General features: G+C 39.1%; 2 protein-coding genes across 2 annotated transcripts in view; one reads left to right on the forward strand and one right to left on the reverse strand.

Moving 5' to 3' along the window:
* The window catches only part of veph1 (ventricular zone expressed PH domain-containing 1), a 121,258-nt gene that overhangs the window by 72,398 nt on the left and 32,337 nt on the right, over nucleotides 1-16,523 (reverse strand). Inside the window, exon 5 of the mRNA XM_051869585.1 lies at nucleotides 3,815-3,978. Within this exon, the coding sequence (XP_051725545.1) occupies nucleotides 3,815-3,978 (164 nt within the window). The remainder of the gene's footprint in view (nucleotides 1-3,814; nucleotides 3,979-16,523) is intronic.
* On the forward strand, nucleotides 9,843-14,672 carry ptx3a (pentraxin 3, long a). The gene is made up of 3 exons (XM_051869586.1): nucleotides 9,843-10,180; nucleotides 11,113-11,676; nucleotides 13,310-14,672. The coding sequence occupies exons 1-3, from the start codon at nucleotides 10,030-10,032 to the stop codon at nucleotides 13,939-13,941; spliced, it is 1,347 nt and encodes a 448-aa protein (XP_051725546.1). The 5' UTR covers nucleotides 9,843-10,029; the 3' UTR covers nucleotides 13,942-14,672.

Below are 16,523 nucleotides of genomic sequence, written 5' to 3' on the forward strand. Positions count from 1 at the left end.
CATTTATATGTTTAAAAGCAACTGAAAAAAGTACAAATGTCAGGGCATGTCAAAACTTCTCCAGGGCCCCAAAAACCCTCAGACCCCAGAGAGTTAAGCAGACTAAATGAATGGTTATGGCATTTTGATTAAACATTACAAGGTCAAAAACATTTTTAAAAAAAAATTAAAAAAAATCGAATCATATGCACGGATGAATTGCTCACAATAAGCTGTATAACATGCATAGAGTGAGTCAGCAGATTCCAGATGCTCCAAAACACTATAGAAGCCAGGGTGGAACCCCCAGATGGTTCAGGATGCATGGCAGAGCTGAAGATTACCACGGCGGAGCAAAAGACCACCACAGCCGAGCAGACGAAACTGACCCTTGATTAGCAAGTTGACTGGCAGATAACTGGAGTGTCAGCTGACAGGTGGATATCTGGAGTGCCGGCTGATTTGCTAACGTCTGGAAGGTCGGTGGACTTGCTGACCTTTGGAGGGCCAGCTGGGTGACAGCGTCTGGAGTAAAGACCACGGCCAACCTGGCAAAACAGACAGAGCATATAGAGAGAACATAAGAGCGGCCGTTGTGGTTGAGATGAGAAAGCTAAGATCGGCCTCCATGACCGTGACGGAGGAGGTTAGATTGGCCTCTGTGGCCGTGACGAGGGAGCTATGATCAGCCTCTGTGGCCGTGACAAGGGAGCTATGATCGGCCTCCGTGGCCGTGACGAGGGAGCTCCCACCTCCCCCTCTTTGGGAGACCTCTTCTTTCTTCTTTTTGCTGGAATCCATGTGGTACTCGAACTAAAGAAAGAGTAGGATTCTGGGCTGAGCTCTGGGACTGGAGCAGGCTCATGGACTGGAGATATATTGCTCCAATGTGCAGTTGTTAGCATCCCAAGGCATCTGAGAACACACTGGTTCATCTAAGCCCCCATGAAAGATTGTTATCAATGCCACATCGTCTAGAAAAATTTTGGAAGACAGATCCCAGAATTCCTCTGCATATTGCCCAATCAGGCGGCCATTTTGGGAGAGGGAGTATAACAGGTTGATAGGGCGGAGTAGAATGCTCATGCTGATGTCTGTTTTTAAGGGTCTGGTCTTCTGTTACGGGAATATTAGACTCACGACAGATGGATAGTGAAAATATGGGGAGAGTTTATTACAGCAGATGAGCAGTTGATAGAACAGGTAAGCAATGCAGATTTACAGCAGTTCGTGGAGATAATTGGATGGTTACTGAGTTCACTGTTTAGCAGGTTGCAGTGGAGATCATGGATGAGAAGAGAGTGGACCAATGAAGCACTCATCTCATCTTGATAGCGGTAATATGACAGGTAATCTTCATGCTCACACAGGTAGACAAACTGAAAACGCTGGAGACACGAATGAGAAGAAAAACGCTGGGGATTGGCTGGAGAAATGTAGAAGCTTTGAAAATGCAGGTAAGAGTCTTCGCTCAAAACGAGACCAGGCAATGTGGGTATCCGAGGTGTGTGCTTTCATCTGTGAGGTGATGAAGTGAATAGCTGAATGAGTGCAGGTGAGAACCAGGAGGGATGCTGGGAAATGTAGTCCAGAGTGTGAGTGAGGGAGTGAAGCAGTGAAGGAGGACCGGTATAGTTTAGTCAACATGTCTCATAGTCTTTCCTAATCATACAACTATTTAAAACACCCAATGTGTTAATGTGGGTATTTTCACTGATGAGCTGCTTCATATGCATGTGCTGTTACCCAATCCAAAATTAACTCCTCATGACTACTGTATTCTTTACTTCTGACTTTGCAGATCTGCTATCTGCAAGCAGGCTGCCTCTCAATCCCCCTCAAAAACATTCAAAATGTAAAAAAACAGATGACTGTTCTGTTTCTGTCAGAGACACGCTAGAGACACGAATTAGAGGAAAAACGCTGGGGATTGGCTGGAGAAATGTAGAAGCTTTGAAAATGCAGGTAAGAGTCTTCACTCAAAACGAGACCAGGCAATGTGGGTATCCGAGGTGTGTGCTTTTATCTGTGAGGTGATGAAGTGAATAGCTGAATGAGTGCAAGTGAGAACCAGGAGGGATGCTGGGAAATGTAGTCCAGAGTGTGAGTGAGGGAGTGAAGCAGTGAAAGAGGACCGGTATATTTTAGTCAACAGTCACTTTAGTCAATTCATTGGTATTTAACAAATTTGACTGTCTTTGGCTGCGAACAAGCTAAGTCCATATGTGCTTTTTTTTTGTTGCAAAAAACGCTATTCCACCTCTTTGGACAAGACATAGTAAACAGTTGCAAAATCACTACTGTCATGTCTGTATCATATTCAGGTCAAAGTGTTTACAGGGGACCCAGGTTCAATTGTGACCCACGGTTGTTTCCCGATCCCACCCTATCTCTCTCCAGTCACTCTTCACTGGCCATTCTGAATAAAGGTAAAAGTAGGGTTGCTCAGATTGATCGGTTACCGATCGCTATTGGCTTTGAAAGGTTTGATCCATAGTCTCTATAAAGGCAGATCTCAGAAACCGATCTCATGTTGACGATGCATAAAGACATGCGCCTGCCGTGAGAGGTTTGGCATAAAATGTACATTTCTAGTATGTAGTTCTTCTAAATTTTGAAACATCTTGTTTAGATAAAAATCTCTTTAAACAGGATTAAAACTTGCAGCTCGATAATTGAAAGCCGGCTCATACGCACGCCGTCATTCATCTTGAAATCATATGAATCGATTTGTTCTGATAGGATTTTGCTGGCAAAGGGAAGGTGTTGTTTAGAGGTTCTGTGAAACGAGCTGGTATTTCTGAATGGGCTGAAGCTGGGATTTAATGTGTTTGAAGCAAAAGTATTTGATGAATGTATACTGTGTGAGGACAGCATTCGCTCAATATTGTTATCAGGGAGGTGGCGTTTAGCGGCTTTTGCATCTGAAAGTCTTCAAATATCTTTCGATATTTCGTAAGGCTGTAACCATATACTTCTGATTAGTGATAAAAGTTTAATCCATCCATTTAATCATCCACTGAAAATCCCATTTTGTTGACCACTAATCTTAATATTGGGTTGACCATGACCTTTTTCCTCAGTGTCTATGATGGTTATGGTCCTGGACTCTGGGCTTGAGGAATGACAATATGAATTCTTGAAAGTACTGTAAAACCATTTTCCTTTGATTTCCCATTTCCTGTTTCTGTAAATGAAAACGAATGGAAATGACAAAAGAATGCCAAATTATAAGAAAATGTCTCATAGTCTTTCCTAATCATACAACTATTTAAAACACCCAATGTGTTAATGTGGGTATTTTCACTGATGAGCTGCTTGATATGCATGTGCTTGTTACCCAATCCAAAATTAACGCCTCATGACTACTGCATTCTTTACTTCTGACTTTGCAGATCTGCTATCTGCAAGCAGGCTGCCTCTCAATCCCCCTCAAAAACATTCAAAATGTAAAAAAACAGATGACTGTTCTGTTTCTGCCAAAAGTGTGGTTTCCTCTTTTCCTGTAAATTTGTCTTCACTGAGAGCCGTGGGGGGCCACCCGGTTATAATGTGTTTGCTTATATTTCCCTATCCGTTTAGCGGCTGCTACAGTATAGGCAGAGGCGTCAACCATCAAACTGTTTTACCGTGTTTGACCTTGTGCTGCAGCTGTCTGCTTTAAAATAAATGCTAAATCACTCACTCTGTACTCATTTGTGTACCTACCCCTCCACTCCCTTGGTGACCTTCAAATTCTTTTTTCTGTTATCCAGAATAACTCACCTTGACCAGAATTCCTCCCCAAATACCACTTTCATTCTTTCACTCACTCATCTACCACTTCCTCACTCACCAGGGGGTGAAGGTCAGAGATCATCTGTAGTAGTCTGAGCAGGTGCTGTCTGCCGGCCTGGTCCAGCTGGGACATCATCGCCGTCAGCTCACGGATGTGCTGATGGATAGGCTCTGGCTGTCGTGGATATACGGATGGCAGCACTCTCAACAGCATGGCATTACCTATTAAAACCAACAATCAATCAATACAGCAAAATGACCATGGTAGCCATAATCTATGCCAAAATGCCATAGTTATTGTTACTAATATACACACACATAAATGTAAACATAAATAAATAAATAAACAACATCCAACAAAGTCCAAAAAATTTGGACTGTGGTGGAAATGTGCATGTCATTTCCCCTGCAAATTGAGTGAGGGCGGATTCATTTTCTGAGCCCTTTTCTTGATCATAATGCACTGTTGGAGCATTTTCACAGACTGTGATGGCACGTTTCCACAGTTAACATCATAAATCTAGCAATGTTTTTCTCCCGGAATAGTTTTGGCATGATAATGAATCAATCATTAACATGCCAATCGATGTAATCAATCTCTTGATATTTTTCAATGTTAAAGTATTTGGTCTTGGCAGACTAGGTCTGCTACACATGCTGCTGCTCCAGAGCAAGTATGGACTTGCTACTGCCATTAGATAAACAGGCACGTTGCTGTGAGCATGTAAGATTTGCTGCTGCAGCATGGACAGACAAACCGTTATAGGCAGGTGGAGCTGGGGAAGGTGGAGGGTTTCAGAGGAAGGAACTAAGACTAGCCTACAGTTAACACTGTATCAGATTATTTAAATGTCGAGCAAGCAATCTCATTGGCTGCAGAATCAGCAGAGGTCAGCTTACTAAGTAGTAATGGCATGATTGCTTGCAGACTGCATATAAAGTACCTATTAGCTTGCACCATCTGTATCTGTTTCATGACTGGACTAGATATTTAATGCTGCTGAGTGGGTGTTTCTAATGATGGCAAATTTGACATCTTTCTCTCTTTTGACCAATGTAATTATTTTTTCCTCTTTTGTAAAGTCATAAAAACACTATCCTGGATTTTTTTTTCTTTTGCTGTTGGAGCAAATGGGAACCCAAAAATTGTATTTGTAAGTTTCCTTTCACTACTTTATAAGTTTAGACAACTAAGATAACTTCTGAGAACCCCAGAAATGTGAAAAGGGTCCATTAAATCACATCCTCATCTGGAAACAATCTATAACGTCCTAAAGGTGAATGTGAGCACAAGAAAGATCTTGGTTTGTAGTTTGAACACAGCAAGGATACATTGGAGCTCTATGAAATACATGTGGGAACATCATGTTGCTAGATCATGGAGTAAAGGGGTGAATGAATGGCACCAGAACCAATAAAAATCACAGCAGAAGGTTTAGCATGAGGTAGCAACCTCTGAAAAATGACAGTTATGACAAACATGTGACACATTTCATTGGACAACAGACAGTAAGTACTAAAAAATTCAGACAGTAAGTACTAAAAATTCAAAAAAAAAAAAAAAAAAAAAAATCTAATTTGTGTGCAGTAGAAAATGATTGTGTAAAACTAAATTTGCAACTTTTTTTCTTTCTTTATTATATAGCTGTCACAATTATGGACTTCTAATTTGTTATTCTGTTCTGTTAGTTCCTGTTTTGCCTACTCCGATTAGTTCCCGTTTCATTGGTTAATGATTATCTCCTTGTTTGTGTCTATGTATTATTTACACCTGTCAGTCATTGTGTTCATCTTGTATTTAAGTTCCCTGTTATGTTCATTCATTTTGTAGGTTCTCGCCTATTGTATTACAATGTTTTGTATTCTCCCTGTGTTATCATTAAAGACTGTTTTATTCGTAATGCTTTCACCTTGCGCTTTCATACAGCCTAAGTCCTTGACAACAGCAGAGTAGAAGATAGACAGGAAGCGAAGTGGAAGAGAGAGGGGGAAAGGATCGGAAATTACCACAAGTCGGAAATCGGGAGCAACTACGAGGCTATCACTCCAACACAACTGTTTTTGTGGAAGAAAAAAAAAAAAGTTACGTTTTAAGTAAAGATTGTGCAACATCGCCCCAAAAACATTTCCTCAGATCTTATGTAATGGACCTTTGAAAAGTTTACTGGAAGATTATGGTAAACAGAGTGACATTGATCAATTAGTCTACTAATTTCTAAGACCCAGCTGTAACTAATACTCTGATTTAGTGTCATGCACAATTTTAAATTTTTAATCATCCACATATCTGCTAAAAAATGGCATGTCATCAAAAACTAAATATGGTAGGAAACTCCCACCCAACAGACACACATCTAATCTCTGCTCTGGCAAGCCATCTAAGTCAGGGCGGTCAGTTAGCAGACATAATTCTGTAAAGGAGATGTTTCGTCTGGCTCAGGGGGGACATTTAGGCTTGCAGAAGACCTGCCCACCTGTTTCTACATACAGCGGGTGGTGTTAATGAAGGATTAGTGTAATACATAACCTTCCATAATAAGACGGCTGGGGAAACGTTACTGGCCTTAGACAGTTAACAGGAAATACTGACAATCTTTCATTCACTTTCAAAGACCACATGTGATAAGTAATTTAATCTTTGCCAGGTGCTTTGGAAGAAGATATCTTTATATTTTTAGAGAAATTTCAACCTCTAATGAGTACAGAGGGAGTGTTTGGTAAGCTAGTTTGACATCAGATTCATTATTTTTTGCAAGTCCATTTTGCCAAAAAAATTACATTAGGGGTTCCAAGTGATACAGTTTTTATGTTATATGGCACTAAATTTATTGCATATATATATATAGCCTCCTGAAAAAAAAAGCATTGTTGGTCACCAGCATAAGGTATGTTCTGCATGCTGGGACTAGCATGGGATGCTGGTTGCTGGTGAAGTGGGAGTGCTGATGGGTTTTGCTTGAGATGAGTAAAATATTAAATATATATATCACTTTTTTAAGAAAATCAAACATGGTTTGTTTTATTTTCATATCACTGAATCTATCACTAATAGTTTACAGGATCCATTTTTATAATTGATGCCGTTAATGTGTTTGAAGTTGACTTACAAGCCTTTCACTCAGAATGTGTTCCAGACAACAATATTTACCTACAAATATTGTAGATAAATCATTTTAAAACTCTTTAAAATGAAACTGGAAAAGTTGGAAAGTGTAACCATAATTTCGAAACACTACATTTGTTAGCGGCATATGACTGATCTAACACAATTCACTCTTCGCGAGGAGTTTGATTGACAGGCTGAATCCGCCATTTTGTCCAACAAACAAACCAGACAGGAGAGTTAGTAGACTAATGTTGGTGAACTTTAACTTGAAAAATTGTGTGTATTGAAATCTTTCTGTAGTTGAAACAACATACCTTCTGATGTTCATTCATGTTTATTTCATGCTATAGCTTGTAGGAAGAGATGATCGGTTCACATGCCGCTTGAACTGAGGCGCTACATCGATCTGTTATGAGTCACGACACATTAAAGAGTGCCAAAACCATATTTACGGTTTGAATTTCTTAAAAAATGTCAAAATTTGAAAGCTGAGACTTTTTCATACCAAAAGTAACCTGCTCTGTCTCGTCTGTCGGTGCATTGTCAGTGTCCTCTTTTCTCCGCAATGTTTTTTTCACTGCGTGAGAATATGATATGTGGCATAAGAGCGCCATGGCTTGTTGGACGTAGCAACAGCAACTAAGGGGGATGGGTTTTAAGAGTCAATTGCTTATCAACCTCGTGTAGGCTAAGTTATGTTCAATGTTAACAATAAACCAAGGAGATTTTGACTGAGCAAGAATACCAGGAAAAGTTGTGGAATTAACTATCCAAGGATTAACTATCCATAAAGACATGGAGCAAAATGATGTTGCTCCACCTTGAAAAGCAGTCCATACTCAAAAGGACGATTTAGACTTCACAGCTTAAGTAAAATTTTTTACTGAATAAATCTTGTCTGCAGAGCTTCCATTGTGAATGCATTACTTACATTTTATCTAGCCTGAAATATTCCTTTAAACCAGATGGACTTGGAGCATTAACACATTTTGTTCAGTACAACAAATAATAAAGTGTATTCCATGTATAATAAATGACGGTTTCAAGGGAATGATAGATATCCAGGTGTTCATTTTAATATTTCCTTACTGCTCAGCCCACTCCTTGGGTTGTAGGTGTGAGTTTGTCATCCAATATACTGCACCATTTAAAATCTAGTTTTGAGGACCTCATTGTCTGAGCTTTGCCATCAATTATGGTGTAGGTGCTGCTAGAATTTCATCATCAGCACTTTTCATTCCAAGGTGGCAGACTGACGCATTAGCCAAGGCTGACCTTCCGCTGTGTTCCCTTTAGACAACGAGACCAGTCATTCACATTTGTACTGTCCCGTCACCCTGTTCTGAGTTCACATTCAGATACGCCTCTGTAATTTTTGCACAAGGCAACAAGTAATATACATCCTCAGCAGGGAACCACATTACTGTGGGAAATGGGACATTGTGGGGTATGATGTTCATCAGTAGATGTTCATGCAGATATGCTGAACAAAGAACATGTTAAGATGATTCTGACTGCAAATGGACTGATGACTTATGTAAAGCTCACATTCTGGAAAGACTTGTTGGCATGCTCATGCTGTTGTAAACAGCTGAAATAAGCAGAAAAATCCATTCGTTTGAGCTGCAGACATATTAATGTCAACTTCCCAAAGGGTACATGTCATGGGACCCTTCTGTTTCCATAATGTCCTGCACATTAAATATATCAACCCTGCACCAACCCCAGAAGTTTGGAAGGCACCAAATTATTTGCAGTTGGGTGTGGAGACTTTAAAAATTCCATGACCCAAACCCCAGCCTTTTTGACAAGCATGGGGTAGATTTATGATCTTTAATAATAATGTAGTTATCGCAAATAAAGCTTGTGTACCCCTTATTTTTACCCAGTGCAAACGGAATAATAGATAAGTAATATTTGAATATATAGTAAAGCACATTATTCTGTAATAAGATAAAATAAGACAAAATTAGGGGCTGGGAGTATGAATAGGGGTTAGGGCTGAGTGTTAAGATCCAAGTTAGATGAAGAAAAAGGGGTCACGGGCAGTATTTATAACAGACGTTAAAGGGTTAGTTCACCCCAAAATGAAAATTCTGTCATTAATTACTCACCCTCATGTCGTTCTAAACCCGTAGGACTTTCGAACACAAATGAAGATCTTTTTGATGACAGACTGCTGTCAGATTTCCTTCCATAGACTGCCTTTGCAACTGAAACTTTGACACTTCAAAAAGTTCATAAAGAGATTGTAAAACTAATCCATATGAATCGAGTGGTTTAGTCAACATTTTCTGAAGAGAACTGATCGCTTGTTATGATGAATATGATTTAATTTAGACTTTTACTCGCATGTAAACATTGATCAGCGAACATAAGCAGAAGCTCAACCAAACCTGAATAACGCACTAGAGCAAACCTCTTCCGGAAGCTCAAACATGCTGCGTAACCAATGAGATTCATTCTCGTGTGTTACGCAGCATGTTTGAACTTCTGGAAGAGGTTTGTTCTTGTGCGTTATTCAGGTTCGGTTCGGCCATTTTGAACTAACCCTTTAAGGGTCAAGGTTGAAGCTAGGGATTGAATATTAAAAAAAAAAAAAGAAATCATAAATAAATCATAAAAATAAAATAAAATAAAAAGCTAGGGATTGGATTCAGGATTTAGGGTAGAAATTGTGTTAGATTAGTGTTAGGGTTTTAAGGATAAATTATATTAAGGAATATGGTGTTACATATGTGTTACAGGAGAAAATGTACATTCATTACAAAAATTCCCATGACTTTTACAGGCCACTTTTTCTAAATCCTCCGGTATTTCCAACTTGTACCTCTTTCCCAACATCCTCCCCCAATCTCTCTTTCTCTCTCTCTCTGCCTGAGTTGCAGGAGCAGTACAACAATTCGACTTCCCATATACCTCCAACGAAGAATTTCTCACTGGAGCTAACTCTCGCTCTCCCCCAACTCTCTCTTTCTCTCTCTCTCTCTGAGCGCAATGTTTATATAGACCACAGAGCTCCTCTATCAGACTCAGTTGCCTTTCAGCTGCAATTCACCAAACAAGCAGGAGTCCAGCCAACCGACTGCTCAGCATCTAACAAGAAGGACCAAAAGAGAGAAAAAGAGACATTATACACAAACACTAAGTCTTGTTCTTATTCTCACATGGCCAGCATGTCCGTGTGGACATTTCTCCAGGCCATGTGTCTGGTGGCTTCATTGTCCATGGCAGTACCTGAGAATGATGACGATGAAATCGAGGTGGGCTATGGACCCAATTATTTAAACGAGATAATTGATGAGGACCAGATGGAAGGTGAGTAACTGACATAAAAAATATTCCACTGTGATCAGTACTATCAGCTGTAAGTTAAGGAGACATGCAAGTGCTGACAGGATAAATAAACAGGATTAAATGAGTTCCAATATCTGAGTGTGTGTTGACGTGTTAAAAAGGAGTTATATTAGCAAGGAAAAGAAAACTCACTGGGATCATGTGTTTAGACATTTTTGAATGTGGTAATATTTGTGGTGGTGTAACAGAATGTGTTATGACATATAAATACAAGTTTTGTTTGTGGAAGAGGTTATACTACGATTTTGTGTTGATTGATTGTTGTCTTTGGAGTATACTATCTGTCTCTGGCGACAGCAAACGACGGAGGGACATAGAAAGAGAGAGAGAGAGAAGCTGATAATTAGAAAAAGAATCTGATTTATTAACCAGATTAATCCAAGAAACAAAAAATCTGTGTATTTTTGATAGTCATATACATATGGCTTTAGATATATTAAGTTCAAAGCGGATCATTCTCTTAAGTTTGTGGATTCCATTGTGAAAATTTGCTCATAAGGAAACCAAAGTTATAAATAAAGCAATGTTTTGAAGATAATGAATGCGTTAGTGCCTTCACAATCATTTTTAATCATGTGAAGAAAAGTGAATGATTTCATGTGAAGACTTTGGGTTGCTTTTTGCTTGGCTCATCCCATTGATGTAGAACAGGGAAAAGTTTTTTTTTTGGTTGAGCTTCAATTAATCATTTGTCTATATAAGTTTTGGCACTTTTTTATTTTGAGTTTTGATTTTGAGAACTAAGTAGCTAAGTCAACTCTGACTGCCTTAGTCGCTTATCGCTGCTAACCCTTCAAACTCAACAAACGTTGTCCCCTTGAGTACACGTAAAAAACATGTCATGTAAGCTCACTTTTTCTGTGTTCCTCTCTTTCCCTTGATTTCTCTCTCAGAGACCCCCACACCTTCCCCTAAACCCTGCAAAAGTCCTGCTTTAACTAAATGGGATAAGCTCTTCACAATGCTGGAAAATTCCCAAATGAAAGAGAACATGCTCCTGCAGTATACCGATGATATCATTAAGGTTGAGCTGCAGAATCTGAGAGGAGAGATGTTACAGTTTGTGGCCCAGTACGGCGGCTCTTGCGCATTTGCCGTTGAGAGCTCAGTTCGACGGGCTGGGACTCAAACAGAAACGCGATTGCAGAATGTGCTGGACCGTGTGCGAGAGGTCTCAGCTGATCAATATGCGCAACATGACACAGCCCTGCAGCAGCTACTGGCTGCCAGTGTAAACCAGGCTGCACGGCTGGAGCAACTGGAGAACGGCTGCTTGATATCGGGGGGAGGAGGTATGACCTCCCAAGCCAAGAGACATCTCATGCAAGAAGTGACTGAGACAGAGAATGGAGGTAGGCTGGAAAAGACTCTGGCAACTATCTCCAGTGAGCTGCAAACCATCCGGGAACAGCTGACCCTCTACACCAGGTCAACATTTGCAAACAGGCTTCCATCAGGTGAGACAATCTATGTTGTAACAAGCAAACACAGTCCATTTTCCACTTTATTGAGAGGCAAGTATACCAAACAATGGGTAGGAAGAGGCAAAACGGGATCAAGAAATGTCTCCAAATCAGATTCAAACGCGTGTCATTTAAATGATGCCTCAAAGTGCTTAACTATGTGATATAAATGCTACTCCATGCCTCCGATTACAGACCACATTGTGTAAGGGAAGGGTAAAATGCTTAAAATGTAGATTTATGTCACAGGTTTTGAACAACAAAACATCATGGACCAATTCCAACACCCTTTGCAAGTATGTTGCTTTATGTGGGTTAATCTTTTAAGCTCAATCTGGATAGGACTAAAACAGACCGCCAAGGTGACGATTCTGCTTTGGCGCTGTAAATTTTGAGTTGTAAATCTGTGATTTATGCAAACCATATGCTACCATCAAACCACTAGCCAACTTAGCTGACTAACACAAACAAAGTATGTCAACTCACACGACCCCTGAGCAGACGACCATTACCCCAAGGTAGGAGGTTGATATCCCCCAAATCTGATAAATGTTAACCCCCTACGACTTTCCCCAAGCACCTACTGAGTTGGGAAACAAGTTTTGTCCGCATCAAGAGAGCTTTCACCTTGTCAGTAAGCCGGATACAGTTTCTAGTCAACTTAAGCTAAAAAAGATTTAATCTGCGAATGCCCATGCCTTGTGCATTAAATAGCTTTGTAGAGGTAGAGTAAATTGAGGACAGAGGGGGGTATAATTATTAACAGCTATGCAGAGCGACCACACCAAAGTGTCCAAGGAGGAAAACAGAACCAGATGAGACTGTTTAGAGAATGACTTAGCCTCCTTCCATCCTCCCAAAGCAGGAAACCCAAGACAAATGTAATGAAAATATTGTAAGCTACGGTAGGAAAGGAGAGCCGTGGCCTGTCATAGCAAAGCAATCACCCATAGCAGAGAAAATGTACCAGTTCCATTACTAAAGACCTTCAATCCCTTTTCCGACTGTTTTACAAACCTTCCACTGTAATTCAGTTTCTTCTAGTCGAAGATCCTCTTAATGGTTATGCCAGCTAATTGCGCACAAAACTGTCCATCCGTATAAAACATGCTTACGCAAGCTGAACTTACAAAACGCAACTGCACAAAGAAGATCCTAGTTGGGTTCTACCAGACCGATCCTCATCACATTCAGTATAATTATTAAATGTTAATAGCACAAGGAAAAAGGAATACGTTTCTTGATCTCTGTCGCTCTTTTGAAAGGCTCAGCGGGAGCAGAAACTGGACACGATCCACAATGACTAAATGTTTACAATGAAAATCATTACTCTACAATAAAAAGGATGCACTGAAGATTACATCACAATGCTGACCTTTTAATTTAAAAGAAAAAGTTGATACTTTGTGATGAACCCTCCTTAAAAGATTTTTACAGTGTGAAGGTTATCCATAGAAAATTAATTAAAGTCTTCTACAATGCAATCATACACACCTAGTGATGGGTGGAGTGGTGCAATGGTCCTCTCTCTGAAATATAGGAGAACAGACATCACTACAGATTAATTCTGCTCCTTCCAACAGGGGATTAACAAATTTTGTTAACACTAATCATTCTTCCTCTCCAGGCTGTGACACTGGGCTGCTCTTCCCCACACGTTCATCTATAGCTCATGTTGAAGTCTCACCCAAGAGACCCTTCCAGACCAATGCCGTCACTATTTGCCTGTGGGTGAAACCAACTCAGGTGCTCAACAAGACCGTCCTCTTCTCTTACAGCACAACTGGCAACGCCTATGAACTCCAGCTGGTGTTGAATAGACAGAGTGTCTTTTTTACAGTCAATGGTGAAGCCTATTTGGTAGAAGCTTCAGGAGCAGTACAAGAGGGTCAGTGGGTGCACATTTGTGCAGTCTGGAGCTCACACCAGGGCATTGCCTCTCTGTGGGTGAATGGTCAACAAGCTACAAGCTCTCCTGGAGTGGCTGAGGGTCATGAGCTACGTAGCAAAGGAAGCATACTATTGGGGCAAGAGTATGGACGTTACTTCAAGCACCTTAGTAACCCAGACACATTTGATGAGGAGCACGCCTTCACAGGGAAGATGACTGGAGTGAACATGTGGGACCATGTTTTGGATTCAAAGGAGATATCTCAGCAGGCACGGCTGGATGGGAGTGGTTGTGGTATCCGTGGTAATGTGGTGGCATGGGGCGTGTCTAACATTGAGCCAAAAGGGGGTGTCAAGTTAATATACTAATTTCTCTACTGTCTTAACCACCTGGGCCCATCAGCCAAGCTCCTAAAAGCACATATTAAGAACCTGCTTCGCTACACCTGCACACAACAGTAATTTTCCTTTTTTCAGAAAATGCTCCTTCATAGGGAAATTGTAGGATGAACTGGCTGTAGTCAAATAAAATAAGCAAATAAAAATAGGTAAACTGCTGCCACTGAAGGGACATCATCATCACATATGATTATATATTTTTACAAAAATGTTCTGTTTTAAAAGAATGTTTTCAATAATTCAAAATGGAAGGAATTTTAAAAAATACATTATGTATCGCCAAACTATTTATCTTGATTGGTAATGTTTACATTCAGATTTGACTTAATTTTGAATCTATTTTTAATGTAATCCTTCAGTCCACTGTTATTTTTCTTATGCATTTTTTTTAAACTATAGGCTCTCTGTTACATGTGGCCATTTCGAAATATTTTGTTATATGATTTCTGCTAATGAATAACTTTTTTGTCTTTGGTTTGTCATTTTAACACAAGGTGGTTGCTATGTTTTGATGATGAAACTGTGGAAAATGTTTACAAATTGTGACTTTATTTTTGTTTCCGCTGATGTGATTAAATGTATTATAATGTAAATTGATTTTTGTTAAGAGGCTAAGATGAATGTATAATGTACATATTTTTTTTTTTTTTCCTGAGGGTCTGGAGAAAAAAACCATAATAAAAATTTAAAACTAAAAAAAATCATTGTCAATCATGACCAGTTGAATGAAAAAGTGACCAAGAGGTGAATGAAAGTGCTTTGGTTAATAGAACACACCCAGCTAACATGGAACATTCTCAGAATTACTGTAAGAATGCACTGATAGTATCAGACAAAAAAAAAAAAAAAAAAACTGATACCGATTTTAACAAACTATTGGCCAATTCTGATCATTTGCTCTCTTATTTGAACTTTTGTTATTAAAATAGATTAGTGTTTTTATCATGTTTTAAATAAGCAAAGATCAAAAACACATGCATTAAAGTTATACTAGCTAGTTTATTGCTGCATCATCAAATAATTTCTATTGAACATAGACAGATCAATTTAACATTTAACAGGCCGACATAAATACATAAATAAAACAGAACAAAGATGCATATGAAATAAACAGTGCTTTTCAGGTAGGTCTAACAGTAGTTTTCAGTTACAGAAATACAGTAATCAAGTGTAAAATATATTGTATAAATTAAATATACATTAATCCTTATTAAAGATACAAAAGTTATTTAGTTAAGAGTAGTGAGCATTTCTTTTTGTCTTGTTGTTTGATTAACATTAAAACAGACAGCAGTGCAGCAGGAATATTAGGCTGCTGTCACTTTAAGAGCTGCACTTATCCAATATACTGGTTTATGTTAATTTAAGACATAACCGACTATGTTTATAAGGATACTCGCAGAGATTTTGTGTGAATTAGAAGTGAAAGAGAACTCAATTCAGTATTTGCTCGCTGTCTAAAATGTCTAAAAATAATTTTCATAACTTAATGGCAACGTTAGCAAAATGTTCTTAGAACATATTTTTGTTAGCTGGGTAACAGTTAAGTGTCATACATATATCATGATTCAGTTGTTTTATCATACCATCTCCAATTTGCTAAATCATTCTTTAATTAAAATTGTGCAGTGTGTCTAAAATGACACACTTGATGTGTACTTGTGATGGCTGTATCATAGGTTGGCGAGACCATAAGTTGTTCCATTCATCATTTTAGGTTACAGAAGATGCTCATGATCACCCACTTTGTACACACTATGAAAACGTGGACTCGGATAAGAACCACAACCGTTTAAATGTATATTTGCATTTACCACTGTTGGGCAAATATTTGTGGGCGAAATCCAGACATTTCAATAGGAATTCATGAAATCTGAAATTTCAAGTAAAGGAAGAAAGATTTCAATACGTAGAATACGCAATGGATTTAAAGGGTTAGTTCACCCAAAAATGAAAATTCTGTCATTTATTACTCACGCTCATGCCGTTCCGCACCCGTAAGACCTTCGTTAATCTTTGGAATGCAAATTGAGTTATTTTTGTTGAAATCCGATGGCTCCGTGAGGCCTACATAGCCAGCAATGACATTTCCTCTCTCAAGATCCATAAAGGTATTAAAAACATATTTAAATCAGTTCATGTGAGTACAGTGGTTCAATATTAATATTATAAAGCGACAAGAATATTTTTGGTGCGCCAAACAAAACAAAATAACGACTTATATAGTGATGGCCGATTTCAAAACACTGCTTTATGAAGCTTCGGAGCGTTATGAATCAGCGTGTCCAATCAGCGGTTCGGAGCGCCAAAGTCACATGATTTTAGCAGTTTGGCGGTTTGACACGCGATCTGAATCATGATTCGACACACTGATTCATTATGCCCCGAAGCTTCCTGAAGCAGTGTTTTGAAATCAGCCATCACTATGTAAGTCATTATTTTGTTTTTTTTGGCGCACCAAAAATATTCTCGTCACTTTATAATATTAATATTGAACCACTGTACTCACATGAACTGATTTAAATATGTTTTTAGTACCTTTATGGATCTTG

The sequence above is a fragment of the Ctenopharyngodon idella genome, chromosome 18, assembly GCF_019924925.1.
Source record: "Ctenopharyngodon idella isolate HZGC_01 chromosome 18, HZGC01, whole genome shotgun sequence".
NCBI classification, from domain to species: domain Eukaryota; kingdom Metazoa; phylum Chordata; class Actinopteri; order Cypriniformes; family Xenocyprididae; genus Ctenopharyngodon; species Ctenopharyngodon idella.